At 35.6% G+C, this 18,875-nt stretch overlaps 1 protein-coding gene across 1 annotated transcript in view; it reads right to left on the bottom strand.

The window, feature by feature from the left end:
* LOC149535818 (SMAD/FHA domain-containing protein) overlaps positions 1–18,875 on the bottom strand; it is a 62,893-nt gene that overhangs the window by 20,105 nt on the left and 23,913 nt on the right. The window contains exons 2-4 of the mRNA XM_089805514.1: positions 3,160–3,224; positions 3,011–3,071; positions 2,461–2,607 (exon numbers count right to left, since the gene is read on the bottom strand). Coding sequence (XP_089661640.1) covers positions 2,461–2,607; positions 3,011–3,071; positions 3,160–3,224 — 273 coding nt within the window. The remainder of the gene's footprint in view (positions 1–2,460; positions 2,608–3,010; positions 3,072–3,159; positions 3,225–18,875) is intronic.

The raw sequence follows: 18,875 nt of genomic DNA, 5'->3' as shown, positions 1-18,875 counted from the left end.
ACTTCATTGTATTGTAAAATCCTTTTGCAAGGTGGACCTAGCAGTCCTACTTACTCTTAACCAAGTAGATCACCATAAGTGATCAACTGTAAGCCCTAACAGGCCAACTTTATTACAGCAGTAGTGAAGCATTGTGGGTGTCATCCCCACTCCAGTTTTACCTTCTCCTTGGAGGGTTTCTAGGTTACCAAATATTGTGTCAAAGTGTTATGATATTGTTACTCTTATTGCTTTATGTTTCATACATGGAAGTATATTAGATAATCTAATAAAGTGGGATTAAGAGAAAGAAGTTTTAAGTGGTGGTCATTCTTGTGATCTTGCACTTTGGGGTTATAAGGGAGATGATTGTGTGAAGGATTTGGTTATCTTGAAGCCTTGTGAAGGTATGTTATTTTGGTTACCATTCTTTTAGGTATGGTATCTCCTCTTGGGCTTGGTCCACCTTTATCGCATTAATGGGTCCTTGGGTGACCTATTTGTGCAAGCTTGGAAAAAGGGTGTTCATTTTTGTGTTGTTTCCATTGTTACATTGTATAGATCTTGTATGGTTGTAACCTATTTAGCCTTGGTTCTCCAAGCTAGGGGTGGTCTCATAGAGGCCTAGGTTGGAAGGTGAGTCTCCATGGTTATTCTTTGTTGTTTGCAGATTTGTTGATTTTAGCTCATAGTCGAGGAATAGAAAAAAGGGTGGACTACTCCATGTCTTGTCTAATTTGTGCTAAGCTCAAAATGAACATTGTAACCAAAAAGAGTTCTATTGTATTTTATTCATCATGTTGTGGTATGAGAAGCAAGAAAAGGATTGTTGTATTCATTGTTGATAAAGGGTTTTATATGTAAGGAATTATGTTATAGAAGCATTGTCCATGGTGAAATCTCTCTATTTAGTGTATGATGTTGAAAGAAAAAGAATGAAATAGATGCAGATTTAATCATTGCAATGTTTTGGTTATATTTATATATATATCTACTAAATAGTATTATGAGCTTGGTCATTGTATGTGTGTGTGTTATCATTGGATCCTTAAAGTTGTAAAATCTAATTGGGAATAAACAAAGTATTAATAAATGTTATTTATGATCTGATCTAAATTTTGTTTAAAAGTACTTTTTAAAAAATAGTGTATTTTTCAAGCATAAAATCTGGGCATGACAACATGAGTCATAATTTACAAAGTTTACAAAAAATTTATGGATTTTTTAAGTAGTTAAGTATGATATTAATTTAACTTATAGATTATCTTAGATTTTTTAAGTATTTAATTACAAGATTAATCTAATTTATAGATTATTCATTATTATAAATTTTTGGACACAATGAAATATAAAATTTATTTATTTATTTTATGATAAGAATATTTGTATAGATTAGGCATGAGCCTAAAACACAACAGTAACTTGTGAGCCTCTTATGTGGGAGGTCTTACGTTCGAATTCACTTTACACATAAAAATAATGAATTACAATAAATAACAATAATTGATCTAGGCTTTCGTCATATATATATATTCATATTCTTATAGATTTATTGAACTTATCATATGTAATATTTTATGTCAATATTTTTAAAATAAAACAACAAATAAATGTTTTTTAAATTTTTAAATTTTTCGCATTTTAATTATTAGCTTTTTTTTTCTTTTTTTTTATTGTTATATATAATTTTTTTATATATATAGTATTACTATAAGCTATTTTATAAATATAAATAAATTTAAATAGGTTTTCAATATATGTGTGTATATTTATGTATGTATATACATATATGTTCTTATTAGCAAGATCTAAATATCTCGTTTCTGGTCACGTTGTTGTTGCCATTCCATATCAAGAGACCACAACGGAAAATACTATATCCTATTTCAGGTGAATCTTTAATTCTATGAAGAGCTGGAAAGAACAAATTGACTAGATGGATGCATAGATAAATGTCATAAACAAAAGAGAACATACACTACAGGCATTAAAACCCTTGAATACCATAGCATACAGATGTTGAATAGATAGATCACCTTGTTGGAAAGTGAATAGCTGAGAGATTCCAAATAAATTTGGGACACATTTCCAGAAATCCATGACCAATTCTTAGACAAGAAAAAGATCTAAATAATACAATAATTAGCACACAAGGAGCCATAAAAGATAAGTGTAAGAATGTTGAAATTTTTGGTCTATAATTCATGAAACGCATTTTAAGACTACAAATGTTGTTAAGAAAACTCATCAGAAGCTTTTTAATATGTAAAACATGCGAATAAGAGGGAATGAATAGATGCGATGCAGATTCAAAAATGATGAACAGAAAAAAGTTAGATATCCTTCTTTTATAAAACTTCTTAAAAGAAGAATTAATTGTAAATCATCAGATAATTAAGTCCAACTAACCTTAAATAAGAAGCATATAAGTTAATTAAAAATTAGAATTAAAGATATGGCACATGACAAAGAGTGACGCACCAAATGTAATGCAGCTCTGAGGAGGAAGAGGGATAGCAACACCAGGGCTAAGCTTCTTCTCATCAACGTATGTGCCATTGGTGCTATTCAAGTCAGTCACAAACAACATTCCTTCTTTCTTTTCGAGACGAGCATGCAAGGCAGATACTGCAATGGAAAACTCTGTTATTTATTATGACAAAAAAAAAATCAAAACCAACAAGCAGTTATACTTTTAGAATGAAAGTGATTTCAAAAGCCTGAGTTTGGCAAATAGAGTAAATAATACTTGTGCAGTTGGGAATAATTAATCTTGTGAGAAAACCAAAGAAAAGACCCAGCTTAAACTGTCACTCACTAATTTAGTAATACATAAACTACTGTATAAAGGTTAGACTACATCGTCTTTCTGTCATAATTCCACCTTGAAAGCATATACTGCGAATATGTAAATAATATGGGTACCCTTATAGTACATGCATAACCACTCCATTTTGTGCCAGAAACAACAAAAGAAATGTTAAAAGAATAAATAATACCAATATTCACTGTCCAGAATATTTAAAGCTACCTGTAGCAACTGGGATGACAATATCTGCTTTTCCTGGGAGACGGCCAATAGTTGCGGTATCCTGCATTATGCTACAAGTAGTGTGAAGGGAATCAAACATTTTAACATATGATCAGTTGTCAAATACAATTGTAATATATGCTACTAACCGAGGCCAATTCAAAAGCAGTTGGAGGAGATACTGCTTGTCCAATATGACTTGTACTGCCATCACCTATTCATGAGACACTAGAGGCTTAGTAACAAATGAAAACATCATTGAAATGTTCAACAGATTGCATGTACAAATATAATGTAAAAAGTCATTGAGCTAAACTAATGTACATATTACAGAATATAACATACAAGATGGGGATCAAAGTTTGTTCCAGAGGCAGAATCCATTATCTTCAAGAACATATGACTTGCAATAAAAAGTCACAGTCAAGGAATGTATGGACATAAAAATTACCCAACCTGTTCATCTTATAATATGAGGTTTTTGCTTTAATATCTATGAAAAAATATTGAAATGCAAAGTCCCTCTGCTTGTTACCTTGGGAATGAGCTCCTGACCTTTTGCCTTTAAAGATGTCACGCCTGTATTAAATTGTCTTGTGCAGTTACAGTAGTGTTTTGGGAAGAGCTTTAGAAGGTTCTCATTATTCTGAATCACTCAGAAACATCTAATCATCAGCTCAATATTTGAGTTCCTAACAGAATTCGGTATAAGTACATATTCTATATGTGTTCTATACAGTTGTCACTAAATGTAGCCCCGGTCATTCTCTGTCCTTAAGATTCTGGAACTAAGGAGCAAACACTCTATAAGATGGTCTTCAGCCACTGTTTTCCATTCTTCATAAACAAACAGCATTTCTCAAAATTGATAACTACATGACTATAATAATGTATAAATAGCACAGACTAATTGGTTTGGCTTTGACCGACTAATGGAGCTTTACACCCACCAGCTGCACTTTTAAACTCATAAACTGCATTCTCAGCTCACTGATTATGTTGACCTGGGATTATAGTCTCTTTTTTTAATGTTTCTGGTTTTGACACTCTGTGATCCATCATCAGGACAAAGAAGCAACTTTTCATTTTCTTGAGCTCTCTAATTGTTGCTTCTTTGTCCTGATGATGGATCACAGAGTGTGATCCAAAACGTTGATTCAAAAACTTAACACGATAAAAACCAGAAACATTGAAAATCACTCCAGTGGATTGTGGAAAACTGATATCCTTAATTATAGTCCTTTTGAAGTCAACCACTGAACCAGGGTCGTAAATGTTTTATGCAATTTCTCACTTTTCCTGCATTCTCCATATTATGAAAAATGTTTGTGCAGTTGAACTAAATAAACATCGGATTGAGAAAAGGTAACCAGAAAAAGTCAAAAGAAATGTTATAGAGGGAGAACAAGCAATTAAAATGGAGTCCATATTTCATAGAATTATATGTTTTAGGCACCATGATGAGTGGCCAGAACTCCTCCTCCTTTCCATTTGCCCCCAAAACAGATAGTGTTACAGCAATACTGAATTTTTTCTGTATTGTATAGTCAAACATTTAGAGCTGAATATCTTCCCTAGAGTTTCCTCGTTAATGTTACATTATGTCTTATATGTTGCCATCGTACTGATTACATGCCTTTCTCATGTCACTGTGTAGTGGTCATGGTATCTAGAAAAGGTCAAGTCAGAAATGAATTCATAATTATTATTTTTAAAAAGCATGCATAGTTGTTTTTTAAAAGTATAATTAATTGGGAAACATATTCCAGATTTATGTTTTCCAAATATTGTCAATTTTCTGAGTTGTTTAATTGCTGCAAGTATTCTATTATCTGTCAAAAAAAGAGCAAGGCGTAACAGGACTGATTTTTTCATTCATTTGACTATGTCCAAATTTGTGTGTGTATCCTCCTTGGTTTACTCATTAGTTATAATCAATATCATGAACTTTCACATCAATTCCCCAGGTTTTATTCCTACATGTCCCTCAAGTTCATATCTAATGTTAAAAAGTCCTAAAATTATTAAAACAGCTTAAGTTCAAGAGATTTTTGGTCATATTCTATTTTGAAAAAAATGTTACAGACTTTTGGTGTGGACATGCATATTCTCTGATTGTCTAAATCTGTTTCCAATCTTCAGTCCCACATAAAAGTCCTGTACCATCTATCAGTCCCTTCTTTCCTTCTATTTCCCTTCATTCCACCCCCTTTCGGGATCTCAAACTAGATTTGGATATCAATATCATGTATTGATCCCTTGTCCTTCTCCACTCCCAATCCTTGCAAATCTTTAATCCTTCATTCTCTTCACTCTTGCAGACTTCTTATCCAGGTTCCTGAATTCATCTCACATCCACAACCAGTGTCTAGTTCCACAAGATTTCCTTGAACCAGCTCCAATTCACCTTTGCGAAACTCTCACCCAACTTTTGACATCTGCTCCTCTCTCCCAATGTCTTAATCAAATGTCCACTTTTGCACTAGTTTCCCACAAGGATTTTCCTTAAACAGTTCATTCATTTCTCCCTATGTGGAGGTTGACTTTACTTTTGGATTTAAAATCTTGCATCCCTTTCCTGAACTCTTGAGCTCTGTTGAAATTTTGAACTTCCTTCTACGTCACTTCAATCACTCCCCTTAACTCCCCAAAATGCAATTATTGCCCAACCCTGAGCCTTCATCAACCCAATCGTGTTTTTCCCACTAAGAAAACTTTGGTGTCCTAATGGCATGAAATTATATGTAAAACCAATAATAAGGGATGAAGGCAGTCATGCCACCACAAATGGGGTAGGTAATTTTCAACTCCCTAGGATTTCCATGACCAAACATTGATTGTTCTTCTTAGTTTCATGGGTTGATCTTGCAATGTATTCAAAGGAAAGAATTCTCATTTCTCCATTAAGTATTTGCAAACAAGAGATTGTATTGTTATTTGCCTTCAAACACAATCCAAGAGACCATTAAAGAGTTCAAGATCACAAAGACCAAAAAGAAGATCAATTCTGGCACAACTCTTGGTACATGGCTATGTGATGGTGAAACTGGTGAATATGGGTAACCTTTATGACTGCATGCAACTGTGGTTCTCCTTCGAAGGTTGCTTGCTAGTAATTGAACCCTATATCTTTCCATATTTTTAGTTGTTTAATTGCTGCAAGTATTCTATTATCTGTCAAAAAAAGAGCAAGGCGGAACAGGACTGATTTTTACATTCATTTGACTATGTCCACATTTGTGTGTGTATCCTCCTTGGTTTACTCATTAGTTATAATCCATATCATGAACTTTCACATCGATTCCCCAGGTTTTATTCCTACATGTCCCTCAAGTTCATATCTAATGTTAAAAAGTCCTAAAATTATTAAAACAGCTTAAGTTCAAGAGATTTTTGGTCATATTCTATTGTTCAAAAAATGTTACAGACTTTTGGTGTGGACACGCATATTTTCTGATTGTCTAAAATCATTTCCAATCTTCAGTCCCTTCTTTCCTTCTATTTCCCTTCATTCCACCCCCTTTTGGGATCTCAAACTAGATTTGGATATCAATGTCATGTATTGATCCCTTGTCCTTCTCCACTTCCAATCCTTGCAAATCTTTAATCCTTCATTCTCTTCATCCAGGTTCCTGAATTCATCTCACATCCACAACCAGTGTCTAGTTCCACAAGATTTCCTTGAACCGGCTCCAATTCACCTTTGTGAAACTCTCACCCAACTTATGACATCTACTCCTCTCTCCCAATGTCTTAATCAAATGTCCACTTTTGCACTAGTTTCCCACAAGGATTTTCCTTAAACAGTTCATTCATTTCTCCCTATGTGGAGGTTGATTTTACTTTTGGACTTAAAATCTTGCATCTCTTTCCTGAACTCTTGAGCTCTGTTGAAATTTTGAACTTCCTTCTACATCACTTCAATCACTCCCCTTAACTCCCCAAAATGCAATTATTGCCCAACTCTGAGCCTTCATCAACCCAATCGTGTTTTTCCCACTAAGAAAACTTTGGTGTCCTAATGGCATGAAATTATATGTAAAACCAATAATAAGGGATGAAGGCAGTCATGCCACCACAAATGGGATAAGGTAATTTTCAACTCCCTAGTATTTCCATGACCAAACATTTGATTGTTCTTCTTAGTTTCATGGGTTGATCTTGCAATGTATTCAAAGGAAAGAATTCTCATTTCTCCATTAAGTATTTGCAAACAAAAGATTGTATTGTTATTTGCCTTCAAAAACAAACAAAGAAACCATTAAAGAATTCAAGACCACAAAGACCAAAAAGAAGATCAATTTTGGCACAACTCTTGGTACATGGCTATGTGATGACGAAACTGGTGAATATGGGTAACCTTTATGACTGCATGCAACTGTGGTTCTCCTTCAAAGGTTGCTAGCTAGTAATTGAACACTATATCTTTCCATATTTTGTATGTAAAAGTAGTGTTACCACAAAAGCTTGCACCCTTGTCCAAAGTTTTTACCTAAGGACAACCTTGTGAAACATGGAAACAACCTCCAAGCTGTGGGACTTGAACTATAAGGTTGAGTCTCCAGAGAAGGTCGGCTTCCTGTGCTATTAGGATGCATTTAAACTATTCTTGAAGAGAAAAGGAAGAAAGAATACATGAAAGTAACTACCTAATCTATTCTAAAGAGGTGATGCACCAAAATAGGGTGTTCAAACCAATCTCTGCCCATACATGCATAGTACCATTATCATGATAGTCCAAAGATATACGGATTCAAACTTGCTTTAATCTATTAATTACATAGAGATCAGACAACCACATGAGTGACACAAGGAAAAAATGCTTCACTTTTTATCATTCACGTGCCAACAGAGATACAAAAATGTAGATTATGGATAACCACGGTACATCAAAGAGAGGCAAACAAAGCTTGCACAGTACATCAATGGCTGAAGGAGATAAGACAGGATGTCATAAAATTCAGAGGCAAAGAGGGAATTTACAGTAGCATGCCAAGGCAATACCAAAAAAACAGAGAAGATCCGACCCTAAGGAAAAGTACAACATTTGCTTTTATAGTGCGAGCATAACTTAGATAACTTGCATCATAAGATAGAATTCAACCACTACAATCAACTTTATAGAGAATAATCGCTGCAAAACTGGTAAACTACATTTGGGCACTACTAAACTACTAGCCCTTGAATCAATCATGTAGTTGTGGACTAGCTTATCTCCTATAATCAAAGAAACATAAAATGGAGGAAGTCTAACCTTTTTTCTTATTTCTACTTCCTTTGATGGTTGTACCAAACTCATGGCATTCTCCATGCTAGGCGGCTGATCTCTAAGTTCAATGCTTTCCAACTCCTATTGCAGCAGCCTTTTTTGTGATGGTATAGTAGCAACAACATCCCACATAGAAATGTTCATATTCGTTCTCTTCATCTGCTCTACCACACTAAAAGAGGCATTAGATGTCTTAGTAGAGACCCTAGATGTAGAAGCTTGAGATGGAACAGCCTGAGGGTCATTCAAATCTCCTCTGCTTTCGTCTCATCTTTGCCGCCGAGGAGAATCAGCAAGCTGATTAGCACTTGTTGTTGGGCAACTGTTTGTACATGAGGCAATGCACTTGATGTTAAACTCTGATTAGGAGGTTGAGGAGTAACCTCTTCCACAACTCTTCTCTTGCTCCTGGTATTGTATGCACAAGAATCCTAGTTTACATTACAATGCTCTTCCACCAGGCGGTTCATGAGAGAACAACCATCCTGCTGAAAAGTATCAGCCAGTTGATTAGCATTGTGTTGTTGGGCAACTGCTCGCTCTGGTACAGTTAAAGCCGGGTAAGATTCTGCCTTCTAACACATGCAATATCCATAGGAGTAGTTACAAGAAGGGCAGAAATCTTGATCTTGGGCAAGGTTGTATAGAAGGACTAAAGCCCTATTTAGGTTGGTGTTTGAAAACTAGGGGTGGTCAATAGGTCTATTCTGATTGTAGGGGACATGACTTTGGTTCGGAGGTCTACCATGAATGGGACCTTGACTCTGGAATTAGAGAGGCTTAGTATTTTGAGCTTGCTACCTCTTCATAGTCACCAACTCATTTCCCATCTTTTGTACTACTGCACTATTGTCCTCCATCTTCTTTTCTTGATCTAGCATCCTTTTATCTACATTCTGCATCAGTGTCTGCATCATGGCCTCAATCCTATCAATTCCATTAGAGGATGTGGAGGCTATTGGGGCCACAGCAAGAGGCTGACTTACAAAGGAGACATGAATAGGGGCTATAATAGGCCAATGATTAGGCATGTCGAGGAAGAAAGGCATTGGAGGCCTTGGAGCTAACTTCCCTCCCTGTATCAAAATATTTTTTGCTCTTATGCAACCTCATAAGCATTTGGTAGAGTGTCCCCTCCCATTGATTGCAATGTGGTAGCAATATCACTGTTGAAGGCTCTGAGATAATACAAGAATGCATTACCAGGAGAGGGCTTCACTACAGTAGATATTTTGTCCCATGTCTTCTGAAATCTATAATTGAAATCAATCATACATTCATGGGGGGCCCTCCTGATAATTGTCAGTTGTTCTAAAAGTGATAGGTGATCACTTTTGTCCTCAAAATGTTTGCATAGAGCTGCCCCTAACCCATCCCAATCTGTAATAGAGTTATGAGGCAAACCTCTATACCATTGTAGTGCCTTTCCCAACAAGGACGAGGCCAGAGGCCTGACTACTACATCATCCCCGGTGATGCCATGAATATTGCAAACATTAGACACCTCTTGAATATGCTCAACAGGGGAGATGGAGGTTTCACCAGTAAACTCAGGTATACTTTTAAGAGCTGATACTAGTATGTCATGCCTTTGGGCTAATAGGAGGGGGCTCCCACCATTAAAGGTGGCGAAAGCATGAGCTCTAGCCACGTAAGCAAGTGATCTATTGATATGAGCAGATGGTATTCTAGGCTGAGACCTAACAACAGGAGGAGTGGAGATAGATCTTGCAGGGGTATATGTTATTGTTGCACTCCTAACTGGTGATAGAGATATCCTAGCCTTTCTTCTCGGATTAGAAAAAGAAAGCTCTTGGTATTGGAAATTACCTCTGGAAGATGTCCTTGTGTGTGTCTTGGGCATGAATCACAACTTTAGTCTAGGAACCAGATTGTGTTTGAAGCTTAGACTCGCCAAGTACTTTTTGAACAAATGAGCCTCCTGAAGGCTTTTTTCTGAAGGCAGTACTATCTCCTCAGTGTGAACGTGGAATCTTTCTTCAACGCCAGTGAACTTTAAATGTTTTAATAAATGGTTCCACTGGGCGTGCCAAAAATTGTTGTCACAAAAGCTTGCACCCTTGTCCAAAGTTTTTACCTAATGACAACCTTGTGAAACATGGAAACAACCTCCAAGCTGTGGGACTTGAACTATGAGGTTGAGTCTCCAGAGAAGGCCGGCTTCCTCTACTATTAGGATGCACTTAAACTATTCTTGAAGAGAAAAGGGAGAAGGAATACATGAAAGTAACTACCTAATCTATTCTAAAGAGGCGATGCACCAAAATAGGGTGTTCAAACCAATCTCTGTCCATACATGCACAGTACCATTATCCTGATAGTCCAAAGATATACAGATTCCGACTTGCTTTAATCTATTAACTACATAGAGTTCAGACAACCACATGAGTGAGACAAGGAAAAAAATGCTTCACTTCTTATCATTCACAGGCCATCAGAGATACAAAAATGTAGATTATAGATATCCACAGTACATTGAAAAGAGGCAGACAAAGCTTGCACAGTACATCGATGGCTAAAGGAGATAAGACAGGATGTCATATAATTTAGAGGCAAAGAGGGAATTTACAGTAGCATGCCAAGGCAATACCAGAGAAACAGAGAAGATCCGACCCTAAGAAAAAGTAAAACATTTGTTTTTATAGTGCAAGCATAACTTAGATAACTTCCATCATAAGATAGAATTCAACCACTACAATCAATTTTACACAGAATAATCATTACAAAACTCAAAAAATCTGATCACAACGCAAATCCATACACGAGAAGATCATTTCCTCACCAAACAAAGCTCTAAGAGGTCAGGAACGGCGGTCATTAACTTCTTATTGAATGGATGGATCAACAAGCAGCGGTGGAGCGTTTGTTTGCATTTATCATACCTAGGGAACGATGAAAGTGGTTGCAGGAGATCGGAAAGATCGGATTCATCATCAAGGAGTTGCTTCCGCTGTCATCAACTTGCCAAATCAGCCGTGTGATTTGGTCAACTGAAGTTAACCATCAAGCCTTGCCACGTGGACCAAATTTCTCTTACCATTCTACCACTCTGTCAGTATTCAACTTTATATCTTATGTTTGACCGCCTGTGATCATAGCCTCGCCACCACCTTTCTTTAATAACAGTTCTTGTTTGCGAAACTGCGACCCATTGATTATCGCTACTTTGCAGCCCACCTCTAGCATTTTCCATTAACCACTGCGACCCTGTGAAGACTGAGATCCTGACTACATCTGCACCGTTGTCACTTTAACCCAAGGCTCATCTCCTATCTTTGCGACTAAGCAAACACAAGGCAATCGTGCCTTCACTGCCTTGACCTCAGGTTCACCTTCTAATCCTTGTGACCAAGTGAAACAAGAGGAATCGCTTGATCACAACTCAAAACTTAGCCTCCTCTTAACCTATTGCGACCATGTGCTGGCTGTAGATCTGAAAGATGTAACGATGTGAAATGTATCTTTAAAACATTGAAGGCTTGCACTTTTCACACTGTTGTGACTTAAGCCATAGTATGTTAATATAATCTTGCGACCAAGTGAAAACAAAGCAAAGCGCACCTTCACCATCCTGACTTTGGTTAAGCCCACCAACTCTACGACAATGCGAACACAAAGCAACCGCACCTCTGCCATTCTAACCTTAGTTAGTACTTAACCACCAGCGACCACGCAAATCGCACGGTCGCGAGTTGAAATGTTCTAAGGCATGACATGAAATAAAGGATATAGCCAATCTTACATTATTTCATAAAAAACCCTAGGTGACCGTTTAATGGATTATTATTTGAATTTGATTTTTCTAGCGGGAGGGCACTTTTGGCTAAGTAGTATCATTTCCCCTTTTCAACTAATTTGTGCTTGTGGACCAAATCTTCATTTCCTATGTTTGGTAAGTTAAATTGAGGCTTAATTATTGCTCTCAATGTTCTCTCTTCTCTCAATGTTTTCCGTTTTGCTAAAAGCTGCAAAGGCCTCAAAAGATCTAAGTGGGGGGTGAGCAGGTCCAAACATGCCCTAATGCAAAACCTTGCTCTTTTTCGTTCCATAATAACCCCAACCAGCTATAACTTCACAACCCCAATTTCCTTACCGATCAGTTGTTTGACATTTCATCAAACACTTGGCAAGCAAACTCCGTCACCACTGAAATGGCCCTGATTCATCACTTTTTTCAAAGCTGATGGATGGCTAAATATTCTTTGTTGTTTTTTCTTCTTTTAAAGTCTGATGATATAAATTCATATGAAGAAAGAAAACACTAATATGGAATTCTGTATTGAAAAGTAATTCCCCCAACACAAGCAAAAACAAATTTCGACACAGGAAAACCTCTGAATTTTTATTCAATAACAATGACTGCAATGATATAAAGTTATACAAGAAATGAACCTGTCAAAATATAGCACATAGAATGGTTGCAGCAGAATACACACCAGCCTGAGAATTAAAATGCAGAGATGTTGCAGCATTCAAAGAGCAGGTAGAACACACACACCGATAATAGTGATGCTTAGGCGTCCAAAATGCAGATCACAACATCATATTAACAGACCAAACCTCGTCCAAATTCTGGTAATTTCATACTGTGTACAGATCATTAAATCACAAAAATATCAGAGGGAAAAATGTGCCCAATGGCAGTAATTTATAGCACCCAAATTGAATAGAGATTGGCATCCAGGTGTAGCAGATTTCCCAATACCAATTGCTCTAATACAAAAGCTCCCCACAGCAGAATTATGGACAGTCAATATCAGAATCATGAGACCCAGCTTCCTCAGCATCAATTCGCCCAACATAGATAACAGGCAATGCCCCAGAACCAGGTCATAAGGAGCATTCACAATTCCAGAATTCTCAGCTAGCCACAGAAAATACAGTAAAGGAGATGCAACCAATATTCAGAATAATCAAAACCACTATAGCTCAGCAGTGATTTTGATGCATCAGCTAAATCTCCTACCTCCAGATCAAACCGTTATACCTCAGCAAAGGAATTGAAACCACAACTCAAAAAAACTTCTCACAAGTGCAATCAATAGGCAAATAGACAATTGAATAATTCATTTGCCTCATGAAGCCACCTTTTATAATCCACTTGGCTTCACCAACACACCATTAATTAGCTTTGTGAAGACACTTTTCACTTAAAAGGCTTCAACTTCACAACACCAAATTATAATATGAATAAATAAAGCGTTTTTATAATAGTGAAGCCTCATTAATAATTTAATAATAATTTGGCCACTAAAATAATAATAACTCCCAAATACTTATCCTATAAATATGTCTGAAATAGGAGTCACGCTTATTATTTCCCCATGTGATCAAATGTACTTTCCAAAAATAGAAAGGGTTCCTCTTAATCATCACCCAACTTGCCATAAATAGCAGGTACATGAAACAATGCAAAACGAAGTCCAATTTGAGTCAAACGAAGACCACACTGGAACATAATGAATTGTGAAGAAGACAAGACCCTCCCATAGCCAAGCCTCTACCTTAGAAAACCCTCTATACATAATAATTAGCCTGCGAGGATCACAATAATAGAATAATAACTCAAACTCTGATGGTGGCAAAAATGGGGACATTACACATTTCTTTGTCAAAGTTTTGAACTTTTCCTTGCTAGTTTGCTTCGTACCAAAACTCCAATCCGGAACCATTGTATGTATCATTGCTTATCGTTGACCATCAAATTCCAATACTCTATATTTACATTGTATTGCTCCCATACCTCTCAACTTACCTTGGAAAACCATTAATGCTTGGATCTAATGCGACAAGTTCTAAAAAAGGTTTTCTCCAACACATAAACTTTAAATTTATATTTTTGGTGTGGATCCACGTGTATTTCCACCAATGCAAACAAAAAAGGCACCCTTGGTTGTCATAATGCATTGCTTCGGGTTTCAAATGCTACAAGAACTTTTGTCATTATTGCAGAGAACATTTGCAGTTTATAGATAATATTTTGCCCTTGTAACATTTCAATCTTGCATGAATTGGTTGTTTAATAGGCAGCTCAAAAAAATTGTTTTGATATTTTCATGACATGTTGATTTCCAGCAAGACTTGGTTGGAGCATATGAGATTTGGATGAGGTATTGGGCATCCTTTAGATAGAGTCATGAACTGCAAAGGAATCTAAGTGTGAGGTAAGTATGAAATTTTTCCTATATCTTGGTCGTGTAATCAGCTCTAAGGTTGTAATGTAAACCATGAAGAAATCAAGGCAATTTTATATTGACCTACACCTACAAATCTTTCACAACTACAGAGACTCTTTTGTGAGTGTGGTTTCTAGGGATTCACCTAGTCCTTGGGCTCGGAACTTGTTGTATTGTGCGGCTCGAACCTCCTTGTAGATCCAAAATTGTAATGGACTTGGCCTCATACATTTTCGGAACTTGGCTGCTGCTTGGGCTTTGATTGAAACATGACACAATTTGTAGTAGCCTCAGGCTCCTTGAGCTTGGTGCAAATTGAAATTTGTTGTTGAGATGGGCTCTTCACCTTAGTGCAAATCGGAATTTGTTATTGAGTTGGGCTTGTACTTTTTAGCTTTGAGCAGAATATGTCTAGCCTTTGGGCTCCTTTGCCTAGCAATTTCAGAGTTTGCCCATGGTCTCATACTCAATGCTTGAGCAAAGATTGTCCACACATGGGGCTTGATCATAAGGTGTACAACAACAAGTAGTGATGATGCAATGAGCAAAGAATTTCAAGATGCTATACAAAAAGAACTTGATATGTGAATGTTTGGTGAGTTGTCTATCTTTCTCGGTTTAAAAGTATATTTCAAATCTCAAATCGAGTCTGTAAAGGATATGTTGAACAAGTTCAATATGGAAGAATGCAAACTAGTTTGTACACCTATGGTTTGGGCATAAATTGAGGAAAGATGATGAATCTTCTCCAGCAACAGAACTTGTACAAGACAATTATTGGTGGTTGTATGTAATTGCATCTAGACTAGCTAAAAAGCATGCAGTAGGTATGATTGCTAGATTCAAGCAGAACCTAAGACATGTCAAGGCAATTGAAATAATATACAAACATCTAAATGCTATAGGATTTTGGGTTATTATATCCTAAGAGTAAGAGCATGTCCCCATGTGGCTGCTTAGCTTATTTTTGCTAGCAGCAGCTGCTCATTGTTTTGTGGCACAATTTGTGGAGCTTGTGGCCCCATGGATCAAAATATTTGCTACATAATTTTAAGTAGTGTTCTAAAAATTATTTTTAAATCAATTTTTAATCATTTTTCTTCCAAATGATTCTGAAAACTAAAATATAGGAAAATAAAAAGGGGATGAAAAAAAATGTAGTGAAGACATGTGTCGCATTTATCCAGAAGCAGCCACCGCTTATTCCAGCCCCCCCTCTTTTACCACAGCTTATTTTCATTTGCTAAAAAATAGCTGCTCCACAAAAGTAGGAAAAGATTCTAAATTTTCCTTTTCCTACAATTTTTATTTTTCATGGGAACACATTACTGCTTAAAATTAAGTTGAAAATTGATTTAAGCCGCAACATGGGGACATGGTGTAAAGATTTCAATCTAACTGCATATGCAAATGCAGATTGAACCAAAAACGTGGACGACCAAAAGAGTACAATATTATAATGTTTCTTTGATTGTCATCTTAGTTAATCTTTAGTTTATTAGGTAGTTTCTATCTTCGTCTAGTTCACGATTTTTTCTTTTAGAAACATGGTCTTTGTAAATCTATGTAAGGAGCTTTGATCTCCTCCATTTACACATGACAACAACATTGATTTACCATAAAATGGTGTTAGAGTGGATCGACAAGGTTTCATTAAACTTGGCAACTTTTCTAAGAAAAATTTTAACCTCTTTTGATCCGGAATTTTTTCCAAAAAATTGTTTTCCAATTTTTGAAATAAAAATAGTTAGAGGTATTCTATGATATTTGTGGTTCATCTTCACGGATTTTGCTGAAAAATGTTTGAAACAAAAATCATTAGAGGTATTTTATGAAATTTGTGGTTCATCTTCGAAGCTTTGGCTGAAAATCACAAGCCCAGTTGAGAGTTTTGATCATGTAATTTTTTGGTTTGAGAAAGTCTTTGATTTTAGAGGGTTGCATTTACATGCATGTTTTCTCAATGTACTTGCATGCATTTGCATGTTGCTTGCATGTGCTATTTTACCATGTGACATCACATGTTTTTCCATGTTAAGGTTTCTTCGATGGGTTTTCATAATATTTCCCTCAGAAAATTTCGGATGGGTTTTCATATTTTCTTCACTTAAAAATTATTGTTGGGTTTATAATTTTCTCCTCAAAAATTATTTGGTGGGTTTATAATTTTATGTTCAAATGTTATCTTATTGGGTTTTACCCTTTTTTCCTAAAAAACAAAGCTTTGTATTCTTTGATCCCTGTCTCCGATTTTGTTGTCTGGTTTTGATCGATTTTTCACCTCAAAAGTTAGTGTCTGACTTTATGATTTTTTTCCTAAAAAAATCGTGGCTTTTTGCAATATGTTTTGCAGCATCATACTCATCTACAAAGTTTGGAGGGTTTGTCAATTTTTCCTCAAAATCATGCTAGTTGTTCTCAATGTTTGTCTTTGTCTCTAAGGAAGAGCAACTTCGTTATCCAAAATCAAGTTGGATGTTTTGTGATTATTTCAGGTCAGATGTTATGTTGATTTTAGGAGGATTAGTGGTAGATTCATCTCATTGGCAAAGTCAATAACAAGCTCTTGTCTCTTTTTACAAAGCATTCTAAAGAAGGGGGCACCCTTCTCTATTCTTTTTCGCACGGATTTTGGCTTCTTGGTCATTAACATTTTGAAGATCCATGGAGGGTCTCAACAGCAACAGTCAGACAATAACCGTTAAGGGAGGGTATTCAAACACTATAATGTTTCTTTACTGGTCATATTAGTTAATATTCAATTTATTAGATAATTTCTATTTTCATCTTTAGTTCGCAATTGTTTCTCTAGAAACATCTTCTTTGTAAATCTATATAAGGAGCTATCATCTCCTTTGTTTAATAACACAACAACATCATTGATTTACCATAACATAAGCAGTAGAGGTTTCTTTCTTGCTGGTAATCTTGTATCATGGTTAAGCAGAAAACAAGATTCAGCATCTCTATCTACAATAGAAGAGTACATTGCGGCTATAGAAGCAAAGTACATGGCAACATTTTCATTTTGCAGTAAAATTTTAAGGATGAAACAGAACTTGAAGGAGATGAGAGTAGATCTTGATGAGCCCATTTCTATTCTTTGTGATGATACAACTGCCATTAATAATTCCAAGAATCTGATAATGCATTCAAGGACCAGACATATTTCAACTAAATATCATTTTTTGAGAGAGGTGGTAAATAAGGAAGCGAAGCTAGACTATTTTGAGACAAGGGAGCGAATTGCAGATATTTTACACAAAAACTCTTCCAAAGGAGACTTCTTAGTATCTTCGACAAAATTTGGGACTGGTTACTCCCTTTTCTTGACCCATGAGTGTCATAACCCTTATTGACATATGATCAACATGACTATATTCAAATATATATTATTCTAAATACAAATATATATTTAATTCCTTATCTAAATATATCAATAATATTAATATTAATCAATATAATAAAATTTGTTAATAATAATAACGATATTAAATATAAAGATGAGTATTTCATTAAGATATTGACGAATAAAGACAAATATTTCATATTTCCAAGGATATTGATTTTCAGCATCAAGCATCAAAACAATTGGAATCCACAACATTCACGACTAATGCAAACATTGACTAATTAATGACAATAGACCACATGATAACATAATCAGTTCTCAATCATTTTCGTCAATTAATCAATATATATAATTAATATTACCACTGACCAATACACATTTAAACTAATCAAAGTATTAGGGAATCATGACTATAACCAAATAACAAAGGGGCATAAAGCCAAGCTTATCAGCCTTTTGAAAGACACGACCCATGACCTAAATAAATGTGGCCACATAATGCTAAAAGGAGGGGGGCAATTCACAATAGAGAGGAATAATTCAAACAAAAACAAGGTTTATAACTATAAATAAAGTTTTGTATCACCACTCCTGAGGAAGAAATAAGAAGGAAGCATACATAAATAAATAAGAAGAAAGTGAATAATCAAAGGAGAAGAAATAACGTGGAAACCATAAAGTAAGTGGTGACCAAACATAATGAGGAACCATATAGAAAGGAGAAAGGTCATCGGACCCAGTGCAATAGCTAAGGTAAATTAACCTATATATTTAAAGCCTATCTTCATATTATTAAGAAGTCAAATGGATATATGATGATTGTATATGTATATATGAATACACGTATATGGAAATGTACAAGAATGATATTTGAAGTTTTGATATTATTAAATATTAGATTTATATTAATTCAAAGATTTGATATTATATTCATTAAATGTAAAGAATTAATTCATATGTAATAAGAGATCAATACCATTTCTTAAAAGGAAAGTAATTGATCAAATTCCCATAGTGTCAGTGTAGGGATTGTGCTCATCTCTATAT

Source organism: Cupressus sempervirens, chromosome 10, assembly GCF_028749045.1.
Source record: "Cupressus sempervirens isolate cs-2001-9-10 chromosome 10, ASM2874904v1, whole genome shotgun sequence".
Lineage (NCBI taxonomy): Eukaryota > Viridiplantae > Streptophyta > Pinopsida > Cupressales > Cupressaceae > Cupressus > Cupressus sempervirens.
The sequence above is the reverse complement of the archived record's forward strand: the minus strand, read 5'-3'. Positions and strand labels throughout refer to the sequence as shown.